Source organism: Pinus tabuliformis, chromosome 2_1 (assembly GCF_031772625.1).
Source record: "Pinus tabuliformis cultivar Carrire ecotype Pingquan chromosome 2_1, CPIR1, whole genome shotgun sequence".
Taxonomy (NCBI): domain Eukaryota; kingdom Viridiplantae; phylum Streptophyta; class Pinopsida; order Pinales; family Pinaceae; genus Pinus; species Pinus tabuliformis.
The window spans coordinates 605851974-605879173 of NC_142299.1; the positions used below are offsets into that span (position 1 = coordinate 605851974).

The 27200-nt window shown below is 33.3% G+C and overlaps 1 protein-coding gene across 1 annotated transcript; it reads left to right on the forward strand.

The window, feature by feature from the left end:
- Positions 1 to 26886, forward strand: LOC149201941 (cytochrome P450 85A1-like). Its single transcript, XM_089401415.1, has 11 exons — positions 1 to 120; positions 364 to 446; positions 691 to 804; positions 24746 to 25067; positions 25149 to 25298; positions 25575 to 25841; positions 25967 to 26053; positions 26158 to 26242; positions 26339 to 26445; positions 26536 to 26657; positions 26766 to 26886. The coding sequence occupies exons 1-11, from the start codon at positions 1 to 3 to the stop codon at positions 26884 to 26886; spliced, it is 1578 nt and encodes a 525-aa protein (XP_089257541.1).
- The last annotated feature ends 314 nt before the right edge of the window (positions 26887 to 27200 follow it).

Consider the following 27200-nt stretch of genomic DNA (forward strand, 5'->3'; position numbering starts at 1 on the left):
ATGGCTTTTAAGCCTATCAGTGCTTGTCTGTTTGTCTCCCCTTTCGGGCTCTCTGGCTTCCAACCGCTATCCCTTCCTCTCCTTCTGGAGCGTTTAACAATCATTGCTAAACTCCCTAAGGTATGGTGGCCACCTGTTCGTAACAGAAAGGACCACTGACGCAGGTGAAATTTCAAAAAGTCCTTTTTTTGTTTACACAGAGAAATACACAGAAAACACTCAAAAATCTAACAAAACTCTTTCTATCGGACTTCAAATAATATCGAATCCGCCCTATAATCCTATCGGGTCCACCTTGGTCACTATCACAAGCCCACCATTGATTTGTGTGGTATCCAATCCAACAGTTGATATCTATTTCAGGCGGCTTATGTGCACGGAGATTACCCGCCCGAAAAGGCGATTTTCTCTCTCCTGCACCAAGGCACGTGTCAGCCAGTGGATGGGTTTGGGTGGAGCCTGTCCAATACCACTTACCACCCGAGGCCCACCCGAAATCCCGCTTACCATGGAACTCAAATAATATAAAGCTGCATTTATAAACCTTTTTGGTCTAGTTTTATCGCTTTAGGTGAATTTCCTTTATATTTCAGTTGTTTAACAGATATGCATAAATACATAGAAAAACCTGACAAATCCCTTTTTATCGGAACTCAAAATTTATCAAGCCGCATTTATAAATCCCATCAGGTCTGGTTATCGCAAGTCACATGTTTGTATCAGCCCTGCTTCTTTGTATCGCTGCGATGTGATATTGAGATGCGATATATCACAATTGCATATCACATGGTCTTTGGGCCTCCGGTAAGTCTTCCCTTGTGTTTTAGTGATGCGATATTGTGAGTTAATCTGGGCCGTTGATCTGCGCAATTGATCAACAGTCCTCATTAAATCACGTTGATCGCTATCATGATTTCCATCGGCTGTCTTTGATGTATTCCGCCGACTTCTCCTGATTGCGATATTCTGATTAGATCTGGATCGTTTATCGGTCTGATCTGACGGCTCCTATGCAGCGTCGCTTCCACCTTTGCTTAGCTATGTTTTCCACCGTTCTTCCACTGTTTTCCCTTGTGATAGTGTTTCTTATAGTTAATATATATGAAGACTTAGAGGTTTTAGGATCCATTTTGGATCATATAGTGAAACTTATTGTTGATATGCTTCATCCTAGCATGAAACACGAGATCTCCAGACATATTTGAATTTACGCTTCTATGATCCTAAATCTTCCGATGTGATTTCTTTCGAAAATGTTTCTAATATCTCTAAACATCTTGATAAAACTTTGATTATCATAATTAATTACAGTAGGATCTAGAGGCTTCTCGAACAAATTTGTCAGAAGCTTCCTCAACCATACAACCTCCTTTCCTACTTCACATGCAACCATGTACTCTGCTTCAGCACTACTCAAAGCAACATGATCTTGCTTTCTAATCATCCATGAGATCATGGCAGATCTCAACCTAAAGCATCCTCCAATAGTGCTTCTTCCATTGGTCTCACTGTCACCCCAATCAGAATCTGTGAAGCCAATCAAATTGACTTCCTTGCTATTGTACTTTAGGCAGTGATGTATCGTACCATGAAGATATCTCAATATATGCTTTGCAGTTATCCAATGATCATGGCGAGGCTCCAACTGAAACTAACTGAGGATGTTCATATCAAAGCATATATCTAACCTGGTATTTACCAGATACATCAGAGAACCTACCAACTGATGATAGGAGGTAGGATCCATGAGACTTGAGTTGGAGCTCCTCGACTTCTTGAGATTGGTGATCATAGGAGTAGTCATGGGATTGGAATCCATCATCCCAATTTTCTGCAACAACTTGATGATGTACTTTACTTGCCTCAAGTATATCTCCCCAGGATTTTTCCATACTTCTAGACCTAGGTAATAGTGCATCAATCCTAGATCCTTAATCTCAAATTCATCTGTCAGCATTTTCTTGCATTCTTGTATTCTTCTCTCCACACCTGTGATGAATAGATCATCCACATACAATAGAATAATGTCTGGCTCATTATTCACAACCTTGATGTAGAGATTAGGATCAACGAAACTCTTCACGAACGCAAATCTTAGAAGGTATGCATCCATTCTTTCATAACATTCCCTAGGAGCTTGCTTCAAACCATACAGGGCCTTCTTGAGTCTACAAACATGAGTATCCCTGCCATTTACCTCAAATCCTTTGTGTTTCTCAATGTATACTTCCTCATTGATGGTCCCATTTAGAAATGGTGTCTTCACATCCATTTCATGGATGTTCCATCCCATTGTAGCAACCAATGAAACCAAAGATCTAATGGTAGTATAACTTGCAGTGAGTGCAAAGGTTTCTTCATAATCTATGCCTTCCTTTTGAGAGAAACCCCATGCAACAAATCTTCCTTCTATTTATCTATGATTGCATCAACAACATGTTTGATCTTTGTAGATCCATTTTGAGATGAAAAACAATTTGTCACTAGGTTTAGGAACAATTTCCCAAACCACATTCTTCATGATGGATTGATATTCTTCCTGCATAGATTTCTTCCATACTTCTTGATGAACAACTTCATCAAATGTAGATGGTTATGCTTCAATTAGTCTTGTCATATATGCAACATATCTAGAATATCTCTTCAGCCTTTTTCTTTCCCTAAAGGTTCCTTTCGTAGCTCCATGCCCTTCAACATCTTCAAGAGTGGCTTTTAACTAATTTGGCCTTTTCCTTGTGCTTTGTATGATCATAGGTTGAATAGGATCATTTTGTCCTTCTTCCTCCTCTTGAATTGTAGAAGGGTTGTCGGGTTGTACTTCTTCTTCTTCAAATATGGGTAGATCTTCGTCATCAGAATCAATAGGAATATCCTTCGATCTTTTGTAGGCTTGATTTTCATCAAATATAATGTCCCTGATTACTTCAATGTGTCCTCCTTCCTTGATATAGTTTCTATATGCCTTTGAGGAGAGACTATAGCCAACGAAGATACCTTTTATGCTTGTAGAATCTAGCTTCTTTCATTTTTCCTTTGGAACATGGATATAGGCAAGACTCCCAAAGATTTAGAGATGGACCACACTTGGCTTCTTTCTTGTGAATGCTTCCTTGGGTGTCATATTATCGAGAATTCTATGAGGACTTCTATTTTGAATATATACGACTGTCATTGTTTCTTCTCCCCATAGAAACTTTGGCAAGTCTTGATCAAGTAGCATTGTTCGTACACCTTCTTCAATTGTCATATTCTTTCTTTCGACCACTCCATTTTTTTGAGATAGTAGGGAACAATAATCTCCCTCTTTATTCATGCTTCTTTACAATATGCAATCAATTATTTAGAAGTGTATTCCCCACCATTATCAAATCTCAAAGTTTTTATCTTTCTTTCAGTTAGGGTTTCCACACATCTAAACTCCTTGAATTTCTCAAATACTTCATCCTTTTTCTTTAGAACTTGTTTCACTATTTGAAAAATGGTTTTCTTGTACGTTTTTCCAAAGAGCATCCCTTGCAAACTCGTTCACAATCTTATTTGATATCAGGGATGCCATGAACTAGATGTTTAAGAGTGGGAATGACCTTGTAGTGAAGATGACCATATCTTCTATGCCATAGCTCAATAGGAGAGATTTCCATATCAACTAGAGCTTGCGGAGGTGGTGTAATGACTCTATACAAACTTCCTTCACAAACTCCAATAACCGTAGATTTATATATACTTGAAGCTTTTCCCCAAACTAAGAAATTTCCATCAATAAAATCAACTCTATCCCCTTTATCTTCTAAGTAAGAAATTGAAAGAAAATTCTTTTTCAAACCTAGAACATATAGTATGTTGTTGAGATGTAGTTTTGCTCCATTCTCTAGCTTCAAATATGTCGATCCCAAGACTCTAACAACATATATTTTTTTGTCTCCCATTCCACTACATGGGAATATGGTTCCTTTGATAGAGTTTATAGTTTTTTACTTTCCCCTCTCATATGCCTTGATGCTCCATTGCCAATGATCCATGCATTATCATCATTAAGTGACCCCATAAGTGTAGCTAAGAACCCTTGACTTTTGACATTTTTGAATAAGTAGTAGACAATGTTCCTGATCCATCTTCATGTAGAATTGAATCCCATTCTTATCATAGAGGGAGTAATAATTTCCTTTAATCTAATGAAGTGATCTTCAATCTTCTTCAACCTTAGCTCTGAAATCATGTTGAGAAATCAATGCTAGTAGGATTATGGTTAGATTTCTCTTTCTTGATAATTGCTTATGAATTATGTTGGTTTATTTTACTTATTTGTTATATTATCATTCATCAATAAATTATGAAATTATGTGTGCATGAAAATCACAAAAACACAAGTCATAAGATGTAGGAACTTTGTGAGGGAAAAACCCGTATCTAGGGTAAAACCTAGTAAAATATATCTTCCTTCAATAGTTATTATTGAGACTCTTCAACATAGACACATACCTCCTCCACACCAAGCCAACCTCTCCTCCTTCAATCCAACCTTTGACCTAGCAGCAACAACACTTCAACCCTATCAACTTTGACTCTGCAGGCTCCGACAACAACAACAACTTCGACATTGATGAGGAGACTTCGATCTCCTAAACTAGCTATTGGGTCCCTATAATACTAGTGATTACCCCATTACTATTGTAGTTATACCCCTTATTTATATTGTTGTGCCCCTATTACCCCCATATTGTTATTTCTATGCCCCATAGAATCCCTCTATTGTTATTTTTGTGACTTTATATTATTATTGTTAAGTCGGCTGGATTATATTGTGACTCCTTAGACTCCTATATATAGAAAGGAGGTTTCGTCATTTGTATCATCGAATAATTGTTCATTTATGTAATGTAAAGGAGGTTTCCCCCTCGAAGGGGCTGAATTCTAAGGCGTTGATCTATCTTTTCTATCTTTTCTTGAGTTGGTTTCATAACATTTGGTATCAGAGCTTTGGATTCTAGGGTTTCGCTGCTCCAAACAGGTCATCATGGAATTTTCGCTATAATTTTTTTTCTTGTGAAATTTCAGAAGTCGCAAAAAAAACCCATTTGAGAAGGAATCGCGTTGAACCTTGGGTCCAAATTTTAGAGCTTTTCGCATGATATTTGCTAAGATATGATCTGAGGAAGTTGGTCTTTTTGCAGACTCCTGAATTACATTCAAAACAGGTGACCTGGGGAAAATCATCATAACTTTCTCTCTGGGAATCAGATTGAAATTTCGTAAGAAGGTACAGAAAGAGGACGGACTGCAGTTTCTTGTATATCTTTTTTAGAACCAAATATCGAAAATTGTAGACGTGGCACTTCATACAAGTTCTCTATTCTGGAAAGGTCTATAATCAGGTCATCTTGGGAGATTGTGCATAACTCTTTCTTGGAGAATCCAATTTGGATCAAACTGGTGGCATTGGAAAGAGGACACAAAGAGCTACTATAGGTCAAAAATTCAGAACTAGATGATTGGAAAGTACAGAGATACATCAGAGGCAATATCAAGCTCCTACAAAGTGAAAAAAGGTGTGTAGATTTTTTTAAATTTTTGCTTAAGCTTGGTTTGAAAATTTATTTTGAAGTAATTCAAAGGGCATAGTAGAGCATTATTATCGATAACTGATGCCCCAAGGAAAGAAAATGCAAACACCTAGTAAGGAACCTGAAAGCTCTAGCATGACTCATGAAGAAGAGGAAGAAATGCTACATGATATATCAAAATTACAAGAACAAGTGCAACAAATGTCACGCTCACAAAAGTTAACAGAAGCTAAGATAAATGGCATGGAAGCTAAGATGAATGGCATGGAAGCTAAGATGGACAATTTGAAGATAGTTTTGAACACAAATTTGAAGACAGGCATGGCAGATTTGAAGACAGATTTGACAAATTTTCTACAAGAAATACTTACTAATGGTGAAAAGGTAGTAAAGGAAACTCATGATGAGAACAAAAGAAATGTTAATCATGATTCCATAGATGCTAATGTTGGATCAAAGATCACCATATTCCAAAAATCGATATGAGGAAGTTTGATGGCAAGGATCCCGCCACATGGATATTACAGATGGAGCAATTCTTCGATCTCAATAATGTGCAAAACACACAAAAGGTACGTATGGCAACTGTATATTTGGAACCAAATCAGTTTGTATGGTATCAATGGCTTTGTTCTCGTAAACAATTTATCACTTGGGCAATTTTTACGGAAGAATTGATAGCACATTATGAGGATACAAAAAGCAACACTTTTTTTAGCCAATTGATAAGTCTCAAACAAAAGGGTTCAATAATGGAGCACATTGAGGAGTTCCAAAAATTGAACATAAGGGTAAAAGATATTCCAGAGGAGCATAGGATTGATGTGTTCATAGGGTCTTTAAAGGATAATATCCAACATGATGTTCGCCTTTGGGAACCTGATTCATTAGAGAAGGCATTCAGGTTAGCAAGAAAAATGGAAAGCAAAATTATGGCAACTAGGAAGCATACCATTCACAACTATAAAGATGGAAGTGTTGTTGCCCCTAGTCTTCCACAACCTACAAGGTTGACACCACAACAATTGGAAGAAAAAAGAGCAAAAGGGCTTTGTTACAATTGTGATAGCAAATACACAAAAGGTCATAAGTGTGCTGAGAAGAAATTATTCTACATAGATTGTGAAGAGGAAGAAGAAAAGGAGCAAGAAAGGTCAAAAGAAGAGGATATACTCCAGGAACAAAGCCTAGATGAAGAACAAATAAATCCGACCATATCTTGTAATGCATTGGCGGGAATTACCACTCCTCAAACCATCAAGATAGAAGGACAAATCAAGAAGAAAAAGGTAATAGTGTTGATTGATTCAGGAAGCACCCACAATTTTATTCATTGTAGGGTAGCAAAAGAATTGAATTGCTTCCTATATCCAGCACCAGAGTGTCAAGTGATGATTGCAAATGGAGGAACAATAAATTGCTCTGGAAAGTGCCATAATATCAAGCTATCCATGGGAGAATATGTATTGACTAGCCCAATGCTTTCCATTCCAATGGGAGGTGCTGATGTTGTACTAGGAGTCCAATGGCTACAATCCTTGGGTACAATAGCTTTTAATTTTCAAGAACTTTTCATCAAATTTTCTACGGAAGGAAAGGAAGTTGAATTAAGGGGTATTGCAGGGAAACCAGGAAAGATAATCAGCTCTAATGGCATGACAAAGCTTCTAAAAAAGGAGCAAAGAGGTGTAATTGCACAATTATGTTCGCTAGATGTTTCCACATTGGAATCATCTATTTCTCCAGATCTCCAAAAAGTCCTGGACAATCATTCCAAGGTATTTGAGACTCCCAAAGGTCTCCCACCTATGCGTGATCATGATCATGCTATTCATCTGATTCCAGGAAGTGTTCCTCCAAACATCAGGCCGTACAGATATCCCTATGTCCAAAAAAGTGAAATTGAACGTATGGTTGCAGAAATGCTAGAGGCTGGTATAATTCAACCGAGTCAAAGTTCTTTCTCAGCTCCAGTAGTATTGGTGCACAAGAAGGATGGATCATGGCGCATGTGTCCGGATTATAGGGAGCTCAACAAGCTCACTATTAAAGATAAGTTCCCCATTCCTGTCATTGATGAATTACTGGATGAATTGCATGGATCAATTTACTTCACCAAGTTGGATCTTCGTTCGGGATATCATCAAATCAGAATGAAGATTGAAGACATTCCGAAAACGACATTTAGAACTCATGAGGGTCATTATGAATTTTTGGTCATGCCTTTTGGCCTTACCAATGCACCTTCAACATTTCAAGGTTTGATGAATTCAATTTTCAAACCATTCCTTAGAAAATTTGTGTTAGTATTTTTTGATGATATACTAATCTACAGCAAGTCTTGGAAGGATCATGTTGAACATGTTGACAGGGTGCTACAACTATTGGAGGAGAAACAATTATATGCAAAAAGATCCAAATGTTTCTTTGGAGTCCAGGAGGTGGAATATTTGGGTCATATTGTATCTCATGAAGGAGTTAAGGTAGACCCTAGCAAAATTAAAGCCATTAAGGAATGGAAAATCCCCACATCCATAAAGCATCTGCGAGGATTTCTTGGGTTGACAGGGTATTATCGCAAGTTTGTTAAGAATTATGGGAGAATAGCAGCACCTCTAACAACATTATTGAAGAAAGATTCATTTTCATGGACTCCGGAAGCAACAAAGGCCTTTGAACATCTTAAAGAGGCAATGTGCCAAGCACCGGTCTTAGCTACACCGGACTTCACAAAAACCTTTATTGTGGAATGTGATGCTTCAGGAAATGGAATTGGTGTTGTTCTAATGCAAGATGAAAGACCCATTGCTTTTGAAAGTCGTCCAATCAAGGGAAAGTTTTTAAGCAAAGCTATTTATGAGAAGGAAATGTTGGCAATACTCCATGCACTTAAGAAATGGCGACCCTACCTAATGGGAAGACACTTCAAGGTAAAAACGGATCATGATAGCCTTAAATACTTTTTAGAACAAAGATTATCCTCTGAAGAGCAACAAAAGTGGGTCACAAAGATGTTGGGTTATGACTTTGAAATCATCTACAAAAAAGGGAAGCAAAATGTGGTGGCAGATGCACTCTCAAGAAAGGATGAGGATGTGGAAGCATTGTTGTGTGCCATTTCTATTATCCAACCAGATTGGATAAACGAAGCAAGGGAGGAATGGAAGAATGACGAAGAAGTGTGGGCACTTATTCGAAAGCTACAACAAGATTCCAGTACTTCTGATACATTTAGCTGGCAAAATGATTCGTTATGGTACAAAGATCGCTTATACCTCTGTAAGAATTCCCAGCTAAAACAAAAGATTCTTATGGAATTGCACACTTCTCCCTTAGGAGGGCACTCAGGATTTTTAAAAACTTACCACAGGGTTAAGAAGGAATTTTTTTGGGATGGCCTTAAATCAGATATTCAAAAGTTTGTGGCGGAATGTTTGGTTTGCCAACAAAATAAAGTTGAAACAATTAAGACACCGGGTCTATTACAACCTTTATCCATTCCAAGCCAACGTTGGGAGGAGGTTTCAATGGATTTTATCACAGGTTTACCCAAGTCTGAGGGAAAGAGTGTCATCATGGTGGTAGTTGACAGACTTACCAAGTATGCACACTTTTGTGCATTATCACATCCATTTAAAGCCAGTACAGTTTCTACTGCATTTATGGAAACAGTTCAAAAGCTACATGGAAACCCAAAGATTATTGTAAGTGACAGAGATCCCATTTTCACTGGAAATTTTTGGACAGAATTATTTTCTTGTCTTGGTACTCAGTTAGCTCATAGCTCATCTTATCATCCTCAATCTGATGGGAAAACTGAGATAGTAAACAAATGTTTGGAAGGATATCTTCGTTGCTTTGTATCTGATAAACAGACACAATGGGTCAAATGGTTGCCTCTGGCTGAATGGTGGTATAACACTTCCTTCCATACAGCAACAAAAATGACCCCATTTATGGCACTTTATGGGTATCAACCACCATCCATCACATCATATTTAAGAGAAAATTCTAAGGTTCAGGCAGTGGAACATCACATCGAACATCAACAACAAGTCCTCCAACTCTTAAAGGATAACCTCGTGTTGGCACAAAATAGAATGAAACAACAGGCAGATCAACATCGCAGTGAAAGAAGTTTTGATGTAGGTGATTGGGTATTCCTACGGCTACAACCATATAAGCAAATGTCCCTAAAGCAAGCTAAGAAGGATAATAAATTATCACCAAAGTATTATGGTCCGTACAAGGTGTTGCAAAAGATTGGTACTATGGCATACAAATTGGAGCTTCCTGCAGCTTCTCGATTGCACCCAGTTTTCCATGTTTCATGTTTAAAGAAGGTTATAGGCGACAAGCTCCCAATTCAAACAATATTGCCAGAACTTGACGAGGAAGGAAAAATTATATTGGAACCGGAAGCAGTCACAGAAACAAGAACTCGACAGCTACGAAATCGATCAATTTCAGAGTATCTTATCAAGTGGAAGAACTTATCCGCTGAAGATTCCACATGGGAGGATGAGAATTTTATGCAGAAGTATCCAGAACTACTCAAGCGTTGAGGACAACACTTTTTTGAAGGAGAGGGGCATGTTGGGTCCCTATAATACTAGTGATTACCCCATTACTATTGTAGTTATACCCCTTATTTATATTGTTGTGCCCCTATTACCCCCATATTGTTATTTCTGTGCCCCATAGAATCCCTCTATTGTTATTTTTGTGGCTTTATATTATTATTGTTAGGTCGGCTGGATTATATTGTGACTCCTTAGACTCCTATATATAGAAAGGAGCTTTTGTCATTTGTATCATCGAAGAATTGTTCATTTATGTAATGTAAAGGAGGTTGCCCCCTCGAAGAGGCTAAATTCTAAGGCGTTGATCTATCTTTTCTATCTTTTCTTGAGCTGGTTTCATAACACTAGCCCACACAAGAGAGAGAGAGAGAGAGAGAGAGAGAGAGAGAGAGAGAATTTGATTGTGTTCTTCCCTTCCTCCTAAACCAAACTCACACTCCATTGAACCTCCTTCTTCACCCTCAAACTTTTCCCAGCTTCCAGCTTCAGGTATCAAACTATGTGTGATAGAGATGAGATGCTCTAAATAAAGTTGCAGTTCCTTGTATATATAGCCTTCAAATGAGGTCAAATTGCCTTCCTTGAGGCTAACTCGATCTTCTTGAGGCCGCCTTGGTGGGGAGGTTACATAATTCATTTTTGACTCAAAAATCATTCTTTTTACATCGTTTGAAAGCTCAAGAAGGGTCTCATAAAATATACAATGAATCTAGTGACTCTTTATTAATCCTAGAAGTCCACAATGGGGAATGTCGCTAATAAAATGATGAACCAATCATGAAACCCACGCTTTCATAATTCATTGTACCAACAATCAAAAAAATCTTTTGACAAATAGATTTTATGAAGACCAAACCTAGTCACATTTTTTAACACCATACACGAATATAGTGCTTTTTAGAATACAATACTTAGTTTCTCTATACATTTTTAGTTTTAAATAGTGCATATGATATCTTGGGAAAATGCTATAAATTTCAGTCACAACATTGTTCGATCACAATTGCAACCTAAAAAGTTTCAAAATGCTGTAAATTGCCCGAATTTCACAAATATTTATGCTTATTACTTCATCTCATAATTTAAATCTCACAAGAAAACTTGACACATATGTATCTAACTTGGGGCAAGAGGAAATAAAGAAATTGGATTAGCCTTGACTAAAAAAGTTGGAACAATATAGTACCAATAAAGGTTATTTTAGTGAACAATATAGTAAAAATTCTTTTGACAAATAGATTTTATGAAGACCGAACCTAGTTACATTTTTCAACATCATATACAAATATAGTGCTTTTTAGAATACAATAGTTAGTTTCTCTATATGTTTTTAGTTTTAAATAGTGCATATGATATCTTGGGAAAATGATATAAATTTTGGTCACAACATTGTTTGATCACAATTGCAACCTAAAAAAGTTTCAAAATGCAGTAAATTGCCCAACTTTCACAAATATTTATGCTTATTACTTCATCTCATAATTGAAATCTCACAAGAAAACTTGACACATATGTATCTAACTTGGGGAAAGAGGAAATAAAGAAATTGGATTAGACAAGACTAAAAAAATTGGAACAATATAGTACCAATAAAGGTTATTTTAGTGAACAATATAGCACCAATACCAACATCATTCACAATTCACTTTCTAGTCACCATCCACATGTGTCTCGTCACAGTGGGATTCACCATCATATTTACCATCCATGTTACAGTGGGGTTCTCGAGCATCTATATGCTCTTTCTCTACTTCACACTTAGAGGCTTCAACTTCTCACTCTGCAATCTTTTATGTGTCTTCTTCATCCATATGTATGTCTTCATGATGGGTTTCACTTTTATAGTCTTTATGACCATCATCCACATTTGAGTGGGATTCTCCAAGCTTTGTTTTCCTCCTAGATTGTTGCTCATTTACTCTCATACCTATAGTTGACTTTCTATTGATTCGTCAATAGACTGTAACAGAATTTGCTGCTTTATGTCACTTTCCTTTATACCAAATTCTACTTCCAGGGTCTTCCATGCTTCTTACAAAGATGTAGCTTTTACTACCTTGCACAAGAGTTTCTCATCCAATGCATGTTTTATAAGATCCAATACTAGGGAATCACATACTTCATCATCTAGGTTATTAGACCAATATTGAATCAACTCTTTACATCGAATAATTTTTTTCATTTTGATAGTTCCGAACAATAAAATAAATTACTAGTAAATTTTGGAAGTGTTACAAGATCTATCCTGGTCCATTCATCCTTAAATTGTTCTACTTCATCTACTTGTGTTTTATATGCCCTGATTGTGGTGAGAACCCATATGACCTCTTCGAAATATGTTGGCTCTTCCTTTCGATTTATTTTATCGGTTTGCTTCAGTCTTGCTTTATGACCCATGACTGTCATCCTTATTCTATCTTTTGTCTTCTTTCCTTATAGTGTTATCCTTATAGAAATGAATGCCGCATACACTTGATTATCTTTAAAACTAAACATTTTAACCTTCACTTTAATGGTGGATCCCAATAACTACTAGCAACTTTGCTAAGCTCTTCTACACAAATTCTTATGGAGGCTCATGGCTACAGTGTATGGTGGAGACTCCTTCTTTGGTCAATGGCAGTGGATCTTTCCTCTTGATATGGTGGTGGTTCTGTAGGCTACTCACCCTAATATTTTAGTAGTTGGGTTTACAAACTCTCAATGAGCTCTAGTTTCTACTTATGGACAAATGGATGCAAACTTCAATTTGCGGGCTACTCACAATAGCCAAGGCTCTTAGTGGAAGTATCTCATGGCCTTCTTAACTCATTTGGTTCTTTGAAACCTTGCTAAACCTTGCTCTGATACCACTTGTTATTTAGAGGCAGAGATAAACATGTAAACACAAGACAAATAAGTACACAAGATTCTTCTTGAATATATATTCATCAATTATTCTCTCATATACATCCACCGAGTTGCTACTATTGTCTCTTCTTACTTCACATTACAATGACTCAACCATGAGTATATAAGCACTAAACTTTCTAAATATGGAATCATACAAACTCTAACTTTCTTTTCCTCATGCAAACTATGACGTGACACTTTAACTAAAATTTTCTAACTTCACTTTAACATAAATCAACATTTTTCTTTTCCTTAACTTAACTTTTCTTGACAAGGCATTAACTTTTTAACCCTGACTCACTTGACTTCTAATATTAGACTCAAATTTCTTTCCTTCACTTAACTTAACTCTTCATACATTGCATGCATATGAGAGTACTTACTATTTCTATCAAGTGAAATATTTTTTTTATCTATGACAAAGTTGTGATCGATGGTAGTAAATCAAATAGGAAATTTGGGGATAGGTTTGTATGAATTGTGTGCTCTTATAACTTTTAAATTGTTATATGAGACTAGAGTTCACTTGGTTGTAACACATTTGAATATTTGACAATTGTTAGGCGAGTTGGGTTGTTGATTCTATAATATTACTTTTATTCATATCATTTTCATATTGGTTATGTTAAGGCATAATTGTATGGAATGATTATCTACATACTTCAATAGGTGTTAAACTTATGAATTTTAATAATTGTGAAATATAAAAAGTGAGGTGTAGTATGGAATCACAAAGTTTTAGATTGAGAAAATCGATGAGATGAAATGAGTCACGATGCACCACAAACCTATAGTGATGGGTCATTTGGGTGCGCTAAGTCAGCCTTCAATGTGGGTGACTATAGGGGCATGACAATGGTTTTTTAGGTTAAATTAAAGTTTATGCTAGAGGCACTCTTTCAACCTCCTTCATAATTTATTTATATGTATCTCTATTAAGTGAGAAAGATAAATCACAAAGTCATTATTCCCTTGTTTGAAATGATATCAATGGCTAATATTGGTTTCTTAATAATGCATTCATGGTTTCTAATTACTAGATGAAAATATTTACCAAAATCTTAATACCTAACAATAAATTAATATCAAAGTTTTAGTTGAAGTAATTTAAAAAATCTCACATATTTAAAAAACAATAAAATAAAATTAGCTCATGGAATGTAACTCAATTCACAATCACTTTGTTATGAAGTATTTTGTAAAAGCATGAGATTCAAAGTTCAAATTCACATGATTTAGGCCAACCAAAAAATAATAATTTTTTTCTATTTATTTATTATATTTGTAGAATATGGTATGTATATAGTAATTGTTTTCAAATCAAATTATCTTTAATTTGTTATTTTCACATAATTTTTAATATATTTTTCAAATAAATATACATTAAATTAAATACTTAAAAATTAGTCAAAAATATTATAACTTTTCTAAATGTTATATTTTAATTTTATAATTAATTAAAAAATTAATATAATTAGCATAGTTTTTTTTTTTTTCAAGGTGGTTCATGGAAACTGAGTGGCCACTTCGCCAGAAAATCCAGGTAGATCAACCCAAAGGGATCTACTCACTGGCCAAACTAGCAAGGCCTAACCCCAAGGGCATCGAGGAGATTTGACTCCATGACCTCCCGATAGGCGAGGCACTTAGCAACAAGAACTCGACCAACTAAGATATCCCTTGGGGTTAGCATAGTCTAATTTTATATTTGATTAAAAATAATTAATGAAAAAAGAAAAATAATATAAAAGAAATTAGAAATTGTTATAATTAAATTTCATGTGGTTTGAACAACTATTAAAAAATAAAAAATATAATTATCCCCTATCCATTTATAGAATCTCTCTGCGGCTAGCATAGTCTAATTTTATATTTGATTAAAAATAATAAATAAAAAAAGAGAAATAATATAAAAGAAATTAGAAATTGTTATAATTAAATTTCATGTGGTTTAAACATCTATTCAAAAATAAAAAATATAATTATCCCCCATCCATTTATGGAATCTCTCTGCAAACTTCCCGAATGCAACGACATACAAGTTGTATTTAATGGTATCAACGGAGATCGAAGCGACAAGAGAGGAATTAATGTGCAGGAAATCTTGCTAGGAATAGTTTTCAGCTACCACTACAAAATGAACAACACAACAAATCATTGTTCGTTGTCTTTATATAACATAATGTGAATGGTGAGTGAAATAACAGGCGCAAGAGAGTAGTAGCTTACAAGGTGGTAGACTTAGGGTGCACTATCAGAGTCAATTTTGCAGGTGTTAAATAATATTGTCTTAAATTGATATGGTTTTGTCTTAATTGTTAATTGTCTTAAATGAGTTTCTTAACTGTCATTGTCCTAAATGACCATTGTCTTAAATATAAAATTTTGTCTTAAAATATTTTTGTTTCAAACTATTGTGTCTTAAACATAAAATTTTGTCTTAAAATAGTTTTGTCTTAAACTATTTTTGTGTTAAATATAAATTTTGTTTTAAAATATTTTTGTCTTAAATTTTAATATAAAATAACTAAATATTTTTAAGACCAAAAACCAAAAAAACCTAAAAAATTAGTGTGTCCTCGATCTTGCTGATATTACCCCGGATCAAATTCTCGTCTTTCAACAATTTTTACGACTTTCATCATTACCTAGATACAGCTCAACTCAAATCTCAAATAATCCCATTCCATGCCCTTGCCGACTTCGTCTTCTAAGCCGCATACCAACAACACCATTCTTTCAATGCATGGTGTCGAAGCACTCTGTCCTCAATCAAATATTGTATTTATTGTGATCACTGTTTCTTTCGATTAAGTATTATGTCAATTAAGTATTATATTTCTTCAATTTATTGTGATCACTGTTTCTTTCGATTAAGTATTATGTCAATTAAGTATTATATTTCTTCAATTCAGTGTTTTCCTTAGATAAGTATTATAAGGATCGATCCTGGTTTTTTTAGATTAGTTCAAGAAATTACGGATTCACCATGTCGTAAAAAAAACATTACGAAACGCTTTTGATAGCCATAGTTTTGACTCTAAATAAATATGGCGCCGTTTTTGGAATGTATCTTAAATACGGGCGATTTCTTAAACATGTCCAAATTTATATTAGAATTTGGTTACAGTGTTGTTTATCAAAATTATTGTAGTTTTTAAAAAAATTTGTAATTTTTTTTAATATTAAATTATGTTTTGAATTTATAAATCAATTCAACGTTCTGAACAACTTTTTAAACACTTTAATAAAAAACATACATCTTCGACATTCCAGATATAGTGAAACTTTAAAAGATTAGGATGTAAAAATGTTAAACGACTAGGTTATTTCACAGGATAGAATCTGAATGGGTGAAATTAATTAAACACGTCAAAATTGTGGTCTCTGATCCTTTCGGGAATTCTTTTTATCATTCATGTCTTCTATCTTTCCGCTTTCTTTCCACTGTACTGGTCAGGTGAATGGGAAAGTTTGATTGCTTTATAGTATTTGCTTTTTATTCGAAACCTTTTCTTTTAATTCCTACTTAACTTCTACGTTTTAATCATTCATGTAGTAGTTATAGTTGTGATTTTTGTATCCTTTAATCCATTATAGTTTACTTTAATTTTTATTTTTTTTAAGTTTTTTAATACAAAATCTTGATAGCATTTTTTAATAAGAGTTTTCAGCCTTTTCCAACGCCATGCTTCTGTTTTTCAATATAACATTTTTATTTTCACTTTTAAAATCTTTTAGCACTTCTGTTAATGTAATATAATAACTCGTACATTTTCAGATAAATATATATGGGTGGAATTCATTTTAGAGATAATTGTTAGGGTAATCAAAGAATTTGAATGAATATTTCACAAGGCAGTGTTTTGCAACCTATCTATGCCTGCAGTAGACTCCAAAGGTCCCATGAGGATCCTTTCATTGGACCTCATGAGGATCCTTTCATTGGACCTCCCATCAGATGTGGTGAGTTGGTTGTAATTTGAATTCCTCATTATTTCGATTTTAGATATATTCGCGAGTATGAAAAAAATATAATGATAGATTTCACAACTTTGATAACTCCATTACATCCTCGCAAAGGTTTTGTGTTTTTGAAATTCTATATTATGGGAAACTCTAAAGTAGTTGTAGAGTGGGAGAAAAATTAAACCCCAAACCATTCATTATATCCAATATATTGAGTGGATTTCTTTCACACATATATAGAGCTGAACGAAAAGGTGGATGACTTGTCTAACTATATTATCCCTGATGGAACTTCCATCAGAGGTTTTGTGATATTAAATCATTCAATATTTTTTTCGGCGTTATTAGATGGAATATAAAAAAAAGGATGGTTGTGTCGTGGTGAAATATGTTTTAGTTTAATTTAAATTTATTTTTAAGTTTTAAAAAAAATAGACTAATGGAATCATATAAATTAAATTATTTGTAAATATAAATATGTATCAAAGTATTTATCTCATGATACATTTCATATTATGAAAGTTTTAAAAAATCATAAAAATTAACTAATATATAAGTTAAACGTGTATACATATAGAAAATATATAACAAGATTCTCAATGATGGAGACTCCGGGCACTTGATAGTGGAGATTTTTACACTGTAAATAGGTCTTATTACAATACCATGACACCAATGCCATGACTTACTAATACCACATGCTAGAAAAAAATATAACTCATATTCATATGTTTTTTTTAATCAATCAATTTATATAAAAGAAAAAAAATAATTTAGAGAGAAATCTCAATCTTTGGTATGTGACTATTATTTATAATACTCTAAAATATGTTTAGGAGGCAAAATCCCTATCATCCACATAATAATTATTGATAATTAAATTAAAATTTTGTAAACCCTATTCCAAAATAGGCAGACCTAAGAGCATAATTATGTACTTATTCTCTAAAATATATATTATGATAAAATATAAGGTGAATCCAATTAGTTACAGTTATAATAAAATAAAATTATTACACCAATATGTGTCCTCCTCTTTAATGTAGACAAACTAGTCTTTCTTTTAATCCAACTTTTTATCTTATAGTCATAAATGAAAGATGTAAGTATTTTTTCATCATCTCCTTTATATTAATGCATAGAATTTCAAATATTAACTACTTTGCATCTCTTAATCTATGTTTTTCTTTTTATATTTACCCAATAAATTTATGAAATTACCATTGTATAAATCAACACCGTTAATTTTAAAATGAGAAAGAGAATACAAATTAACACATATCAACCACATTTACTAATACATTTATGCTATTTTAAAATCACATAATATAACCATGAAATCTCAAATATTTTTTTCAATCTAAATTTATGCATCCTCATTAAAAATATGTTTTACACCATTTATAATAACATAATATACGATAGAAAAAAATCTAAATTAATAATTAATGAAAAAAACCACAGCATTATAGCCCACATAAATATTTACACAATATTAAACCATAATAAAAAATTACGGATAAACTTTCATCTTTCTTTAACGATTGTCATTTTAGTACCACTCCGTTCATTTAGATCATAACGAAGCATTGCGATTCAGTTCCTATCATTCTTTGATGCATTTTGATAGACAGAGATGTTACACTGAGTAAAGAGTATAAACTTTCATCATTCTTTAACGAATCATTTCCCTTGTCATTTTAGTACCACTCCGTTCATTTAGATCATAACGAAGCATTGCAATTCAGTTCCCATCATTCTTTGATGCATTTTCATAGACAGAGATGTTACCGTGAGTAAAGAGTATATAAGAAAATAATTAATTAAATAAAAAAAATAAAAAAAGGTTTAGGTCAGGTATTCTCTTTATTTAAATATATTAATATAATGAGTTCGAGCTTTGTTGAATTAAAAAAAACAAAGTCATATAGTTGTTGGAAACATTATAGATTCAATATATAACCAATAAATTTATCAAGAGCTAACTCATAATTTTCCTACTATAAAATACTATGTATATTTTTTTGTATGGTACAAAAACTTAATTGTTTGTTTGGTAATTAACCGTTTTTCACATTAATCATCATTAGTAAATTTCTGGGTTTGGGGTTTATTATCTGTCTTTTTATTAAACTGAATCACAATTGAGGATTTAATCCTAAATCTCTCAATTTCCATACAACAAAAAATATTTTACCTGATGTACATTTTAAAAATAATCATATATCTTTTTCAACATATTTTCAATTCAATATTATATAATTTTGGCATATAAATTTAAATAAATATTTTAATTTAACAAAACAGCCCAATGAACGCCTAACCCAAGCTACTATTTTCATTAGAACAAACCCTAAATAAAACACTTATTCTTATAAAATATTAATACTTATCTAAGTAAAATATTAATAGAATATCTGCTGATCCAATTGAAGCTTTAATGTAGTGTTGATACACCACCTCCTTATTATATGAATTCTTAAGAACATATTAAAAACATGCACCTCTGCTCTTCATTAGATAAGTGTACACATACATAAACACATATATGACATCGGGGTTTTTACAATGGAGAAAACTCCCAACCAGGTAAAAATCACGACACTTAACAGGCCGTTGTAGCCTCAGGGATATTTACTCCACTATAATCCCCATGTCAATGTTTTCCGATATATTGTTTTCTTAGAACTTCCTATGAATTTATTATTGGGCTGGTATACGTATATTTAATTCTGCAAGCTGAGTCGTGTAGCGACGTGCATTTTGAAAAATATTTCAACAAACCATAGAGATTAAAGATACTGAAATCGCAAAATTCGCTTTTATTGATCATAAATTGTGTGAAATCAAGGACTAAACTGTACATATAATTATCCACGCAGAAAAGGAATATTAAAATAATTGTGGAGAATGTTTACTCGTGCAATAAACTGTACATATAATTATCCACGCAGAAAAGGAATATTAAAATAATTGTGGAGAATGTTTACTCGTGCAATGGTTAATTTTGCAATTAAAGCAAATCACATAACTGTCTCAAATAACCACATGCATTCAATGTAGTGGATGCTTGTCCCTGCATTTAGTGTAGACATTTTCTGTATTCATTACGGTCAAATTTGTCACATACGGCCATCCACAAACGAACTGGTCGCAGTTGAGGAGCACACATTATCAGTGCCAAGTTAGTTTTGTAGTTTCGTCTGCTTACCTAGAGGGATAATAATATGTTATTAATGTGTCCAATATCATCATTCATGTGTTAAAAGTATGAAGCACGGCCTCTGGTTCTTTCCTGTTAATTTTCCTTTTTTTCTATTTGCATGTTTTTTATGTTTTTATATAGAGAATAGGCATGATCTAGTCTTTAAGAGATTATTGATGTTTAATAGGTCTAAGTTTTTTTTCCTTGTAATGAGTCTTTAAGAGATTATTGATGTTTAATAGATTTAAGTTTTCAAATTTTTATATTTTATTTTATATATGGAATGTATATGTTTGGGCATTTGGGGGATTATTTATTTTTAATAAACTAAGTTTCAAGGAATTGCATTAAATCTGATCATGTTACTTCCTAGAATTGAATTCAGATGGGGAGGATATCAATTATTTTTACCAACCAGTTTTGATAAATCCAATTAACATCATGTATAAAAATAAACATGTAAACTACATTTCTAAATTGAATTTTAAGTATAATTGTTACTAGGTACTCTTACCATGGGGCCCACTATTCTAAAAATAATTTTTCTATTTCAAAGCCTTTGTAATGCTTTCAGTTATGTATGGTATCTAAGTACATATTATTATATTTTATTGGTTATGTGTCACTTCAAATACACACTAAGTTATACAAATGGCCATAAGAAAGAAAATATTTTCCATATTCTAATTATTTGATGCACAAATGGATGCATTGGTTTGAGAAGAAGACCTTACATACTAAAGTAGCCTCCATACTTGTGTCATGGTTGAATTAGAATTATTCAAAATTATAATAATGTGGTTTAGATTATTACAATATTATGGTAGGAAGACATATAAAATGTACAAAATTGTAAGTTCATAGTTATGTGTGTGTTAACAAATCATATAATATTGTGGAAACAATTATAATCTAAAAGGGTTACATAAAAACAGGTCATTGTTTATAGAGTAGGGAGGTTGCACTATAAAATTGTATCACCTAAAAATGTTTACAATCATGTTTGGGAACCCACCAAACTATACCTGTATTCATTTTCCTTAACATTTTGAACTCATATCCCTATGAATCTTGCACTTGCTTTGCATTAAAATTTCTTGAAAGCTTAATATGATAATAGTTTGAAAGTTACAAAAATTTAAGTATAGATAGAGCTAGTCATATGAATGTGCTTCATCCCCATCCTGACTCTCAATTGGAAATCCTTTGATTCCACCCCATTATTTTCAACTCACTCAAATTCATTGTTCCTAAAGGACTCGATTTCTAGTTATTAGAGTTTTTCTTCCTAACAATTTCATTATCACGATTTAAAAAGCATTTTCTATATTATGTTGTATTAAAGGTAAACCTTGCATAGCCTTGCATTAAATAATTCACATGGAATGTTTAGTGTTGTTCTTATTTCTTAGCAAAGACATGATCTATTGCAACATAGTCTATTGATTCACCACCCACATTTGATACAGAAGAAGAGGTTTCACCAAGGCTCATGCTCAATGTGAGCAATGACACTTTCATATCATTCAATGGTAGGGGAAAAGCTAAAGCTAACAATAGTGTAAGAAATGAAACTCTCATTTTAATTTCTTGAACGTTATTGAACTTCAAGTTCCCATTGCTAAAAATCCACCTATAGAATTGGCCATGGATATATATCATTCATGCATGCCATGAAAATATTATAGATTAGATGGGTTTTTTCATTTTTATAATTTAACGTGCAAGTTTCCTCTTTGCTCAAAATTTACTTATGAAAGTGGCCATGGATTATTCATAAATGTCATAAAATAATTACAAATAAAATGAATATTAGCCATGGATCTATATCATTCATGTATATGAGGAAAACATTCCAGATAAAATGTTTCATATCATTTTCATCTCTGCAAGTCACCTTGATCCATATGATTCTTGCATGTGATGAAAACATTCCTGATAAAATGCTTCATGTCATTATCATCACTCCAAGTTGCCTAGTTGCTCGTAAGTTATATATAAAATTTGCCACGGATCTGTATCATTTATGCATATCATGATAAAATTCCAGATAAAATGATTCATGTCTTTTTTATTAGAGTGCTCCCTAAACTCTAGGATCAATTTCAAAATAATGACACAAAATTAACTTTTAGATAAAAGTAACATATGATGTACCATGGTGAAGAAATACTCAAAATTTTCACTACCATATTAAGCTTAACACAAAAACAATTGTTTTTCCATATATCACAAAATAAAAAAATTATGATTATTGTAATAATATTAATTTCAATTAATTTTTATAAAATCAAAAAATAAAAAATAGAAAAAATTTAAATTAAATTTAAATAAATAAATTTCAGGAAAAAATAATTATTGAATAATATATGTTTTTTAAAATCTTCATATCTATATATTCATATCGTAACATTATAATATATGTTTTCCTATCATATTTTGAAAAATAAAAAAATAATCTACCGTATCTATTATTTGTGAATTATCGTAGTTTTACATCAATTAAAAATATATTCTTATTACTAATGTATATAATCTATCTTATAGAATTGATGGGCATTTCTATGTTAGAATGGAACACATCGTAATCAAAATGCTATCATGTTGTTTGGTTGATTAAACCTGGTAAGACTAAAATAAACGACAAAATGAGGAAATGAATAGAATGGTTCTTCTTAAAATTAGTTACTTTATTATTTATATATAAGTTAGAAGTTGTTTTTATGTAAATAACTTACAACCCATTTTTATGCGGATATAATTAATGCATGTTAAAAAGAACGTTATTGATAAAAAATCACTGTAAGTAAACATTGGGACAAACCAACAAAATATAATATAACTAAGTTCAATAATTCCACATATCTGGGCATGCATTGCGTAACTATTCATAGAAATGAATAACATGGTAGGAATGCCAAGTAGAGAACGGATGAACTATCAGGCTTTCACTACAACAACATTTAACCAGTGTTAAAGCCATTGATAAAGCCTAAGCATATTACTTTCTCATCTGAATTGGTGAAATTTTTCTCTAATTGTTTCTCTAGTTGAAGATAGATTATTCTCAAGGGGATATACCTCCATATTGGAGTTATAGGTGAATCCAAGGAACAACAAGACGAGCTAATCACTCCTATCATCGATGTTTCCTGTTTTCTCACTGCGTTTGTGTGAGGCTTTGAATGATGCAAGGTCACCCGTTTGAACTTTGATAAATTGCTTGCATGTGGTTGTTGTGGTTCAGTGTCAATGAAAACAAGAATTTGTGTGCAGCTGGTTTCTCTTAAAAAAAAATTGAAGAAATTGACATTGTTGTTATGTTTTTTTTGGCAATTTGTTTTTTTCTTGGGTCTCACTTATATTAAACCCCATACATGCTTTTTATGCATAAACACTCAACCTTTGAAAAATGCAGGAAATAATTTTACTATGACAGTTACATTGTTGCAGTCACCCACTTGGATCATTTTAGGGATATTCCTTCTAGCTACTACAAGCTTGGGTTGATTTTGCAATTTTTTTATTATCTATATGCTAGTAATGTAATTCCTTATAATCTCCATTTTGAAGAGAAATCATAATGATTAACGAAGACCCTTTAGTTATAGGTTTCAATATATGAATGGAGTTACTTTTCTAGTAGCTGGAACTTGAACTTGAGCCACTGCTAGGACTTTTTGATATCATAGCATAGCTATCATCTTTTAGCATAGTTGCTAATATCGTGCCATAGTTATCATTTCTGCGTTTTTACAACCAATCCTCTTTTACTTTACAGTTTAACCATGTTCTTTAAGATTACTTTCTTCCTCTACCATTTTAATTGCGTTTCTTTACAGTTTAACCGTGTTCTTTAAGATTACTTTCCTCCTCTGCCATTTTAATTGCGTTTCTTAATAAATATTTTTAGCCAACTTATGCTCTTTCCTTTCAACCTATCTTTTTGGAAACTTCTTTACCTTCACTTTTAATCCGTTGTAGCGTTGGTATTACTCTCTTCCATTTGCTTCATTGTAGCGTTGGTGTTACTCTCTTCCATTTGCTTCATTCTAGTTACTTATCAGTATTCATCTTTCAAACATTTTGTAAATGAATACTTATCATCATCTTATATACTAGACACATTTTCCTTTGGGACACGTTTTCAGATTGAACACCGTTTTTATATGTCCCTAAATTGCATTTATGAACACTATTAATATGCATACTCTCTATAATTAAATTTACTTGAACGAAGAGAGCTAGTGCAAAATTGACTTGTCATTACTTGATAGGCGAATAACTAACCAAACTATGCTGTGCTTCTCCGAGAATTATAAATATTAATGATTTCCTTAATTATGCAATGGATATATACCCTTTCTCAGTGCCATTTCAGTGGAGTTTAAGCTGGCTCTCTTTGTTTTTAAACAAGTTGAAGGTATCTGTAATAAAAAATCACCAATTTCATATTAATCAGAGAATTATATTAACCCTTCTTACACTGAGTCCAACGATATTTGCAGAACTATTAATTACCCACGTGTATGCAGGTACGGAGATTTGTTTAAAACATGTCTACTGGGATATCGCGTCATCATTTCCACCGATCCGCATGTAAACAGTTTTATTCTGCAGAACGATGGTAGACTTTTCGTTCCTCAATACCCGACCTCCACCCTGGAGTTAAGCGGGAAGTCTAAAATAATGACAGGACGTGGAGAATGTCACAAGATAAAACGAGGAGGTGTCATGCGTGTCGTCGGTATTCCGATCCTCAAACGCCGGCTCCTCTCGGAAATACAAAACGTCATAACCTCCTCTCTTAATGGATGGGGAGGGAGAAATGTGGATGTCATCCATGAAGCGGAAGAGGTAGTCATGTGGCTTTGATGTTCAAGAAATATTATAAGATTTTGACATTTAACTGCTTCGCCTGTTTTGATTTGGACGCAGATGATATTTTCAATCATGGCCAACAACCTGTTAAGTCTTAAAGCGGGCACAGAATTTGACAGAATGAAAGAAGATTTTTTTGTTTGTAGAAAAGCATTTTTTAGCGTACCGTTCAACATCCCTGGCACATCCTTCTACAAAAGCTTGAGGGTAATAATAAGGACGCGGCGTGTGGTATTTGACTGTTTGTACACAATCATGATTGTTGTTTTTATTTGTAGTAGTTCCATGAGAAAACCATGTAGAATAGCGGTTTGCATAAACTACTATTTTAAAGCATTTGTTTGCAAATAATTTCATACCAGCTTACCCTTCCTTTTAGTAAAACCATCTTTTTCAAAAACTAAATATTATAAATGTAACTACCTCTCATCTTTTTTCCTGCAAAGTCATCCGCTTATCGGATATTCCCTTTTGGATCTGCAGAAGAAGAAAGAACTTTCTAATCAAATCAAAAACATTATCGAGGCGAGGAATATCAACATGTTATCCCACGACATACCTGTCGACCTACTATCATTGATGCTAAAAGAGGCAGTAAAAAACGAAGATGGGGAGCTTGAATTTGCAACATTTCATATCATAGATTTCCTTCTCGTATTGCTCATCTCTTCCATTGAAACTACACCAAAAGCAATTGCTTTGGTCATGAAGCGTTTATCCGAAAATCCGCATACCATCAAAGAGCTCAGAGTTAGTACAGTCAAATTTGAAATCTTATTTTACACCACATAACAAATTTGAAAACATATTGATATCCCTACAACTATATGACGTTTTATATACATTATTTTTTCATGTCCACTAACATGATGCAGGAAGAACATGAAGCAATCAAACGCACCAAAGGAGAGAATGAGAAGTTCTCATGGGACGACTATAAATCAATGACTTATACCAAATGTGTAAGTCAATAACATCGATTTGCTTCAGTGGTTTCTATATATATATCCCTATCTTCTCAAACTACAATGGGAGAGATGGAGCTGATTTTATTGACTTCTCCCAGGTTATCAAGGAGACTTTGAGATTAGGGGATGGACTCTTTAACAGCATGTTGTTGAGGAAAACTACCGAGACTGTTCAAATCCGAGGTATGCGACGTTGGCACTCACCAATTCAGAAAATTACAGCGTTATAACAACACTGGTTTCTAGTTCTAACGATTGAATACATGATTATTGTTTAAGGATATACGATTCCCAAAGGATGGACGTGCATAATATTTGATGAATTCTCCAACTTGGACAGCAAGTACTACACAGACCCTCTTGCTTTCGATCCTAGGCGATGGCTGGTGAGAGATATGCACAAGCCTTGCTAGTTAAAAAACAAACTTAACGCAATATACTTGTCTAATCACCTTTTTACCTTGTTATCCTTTCAGCACCTAGATATGAATCGCACACCCTATATAACCTTTGGAGCCGGCCCTAGACGCTGTCCTGGATACGAGTTCGCTATGGTGGTCATGTCCTCTTTCCTGCATCATCTTGTGACAAATTTCAAGTAAGAATTATCACTCTCAACCACACAAAACATATAACGCTCATGTTTTTCCTTTTCTTATCTTTTGGATATCTTGATATAAGAGGTACATTTTATGGCATTATGCAGATGGGATTACATTCTATCAGATGCTAAGTCAAGGTGGTTTGATTCACCATTCACTGCAAGGATTAATTGGACATTCCAAGTGGAAGACTCATTCGAAGTTGCAGACTTAGAAAAAAAGTAACTCTGCAAAATTATCCATAATTATATTTATATAGAGACAATGAGAAAGTAATAAATAAAACAATTTAGACCGCTTATCTCTTTAAATAAGCTTAGTATAATATATATAGATATATATGATAATGCCTAGATACTTGTGAAATTACCTTGGACTATAAGATCAGGAGCTTAACTCTATCATGGTCTTTGTTTTTAAATAATACGTCATTCATGACTATAAATAATTATGGCACAGTGAACATTCATCACTGCTGAAGATCTCTCTGATGAGTGCTACTCTATCAAACATTCATCACTACTGAAGATCTTTCTGAT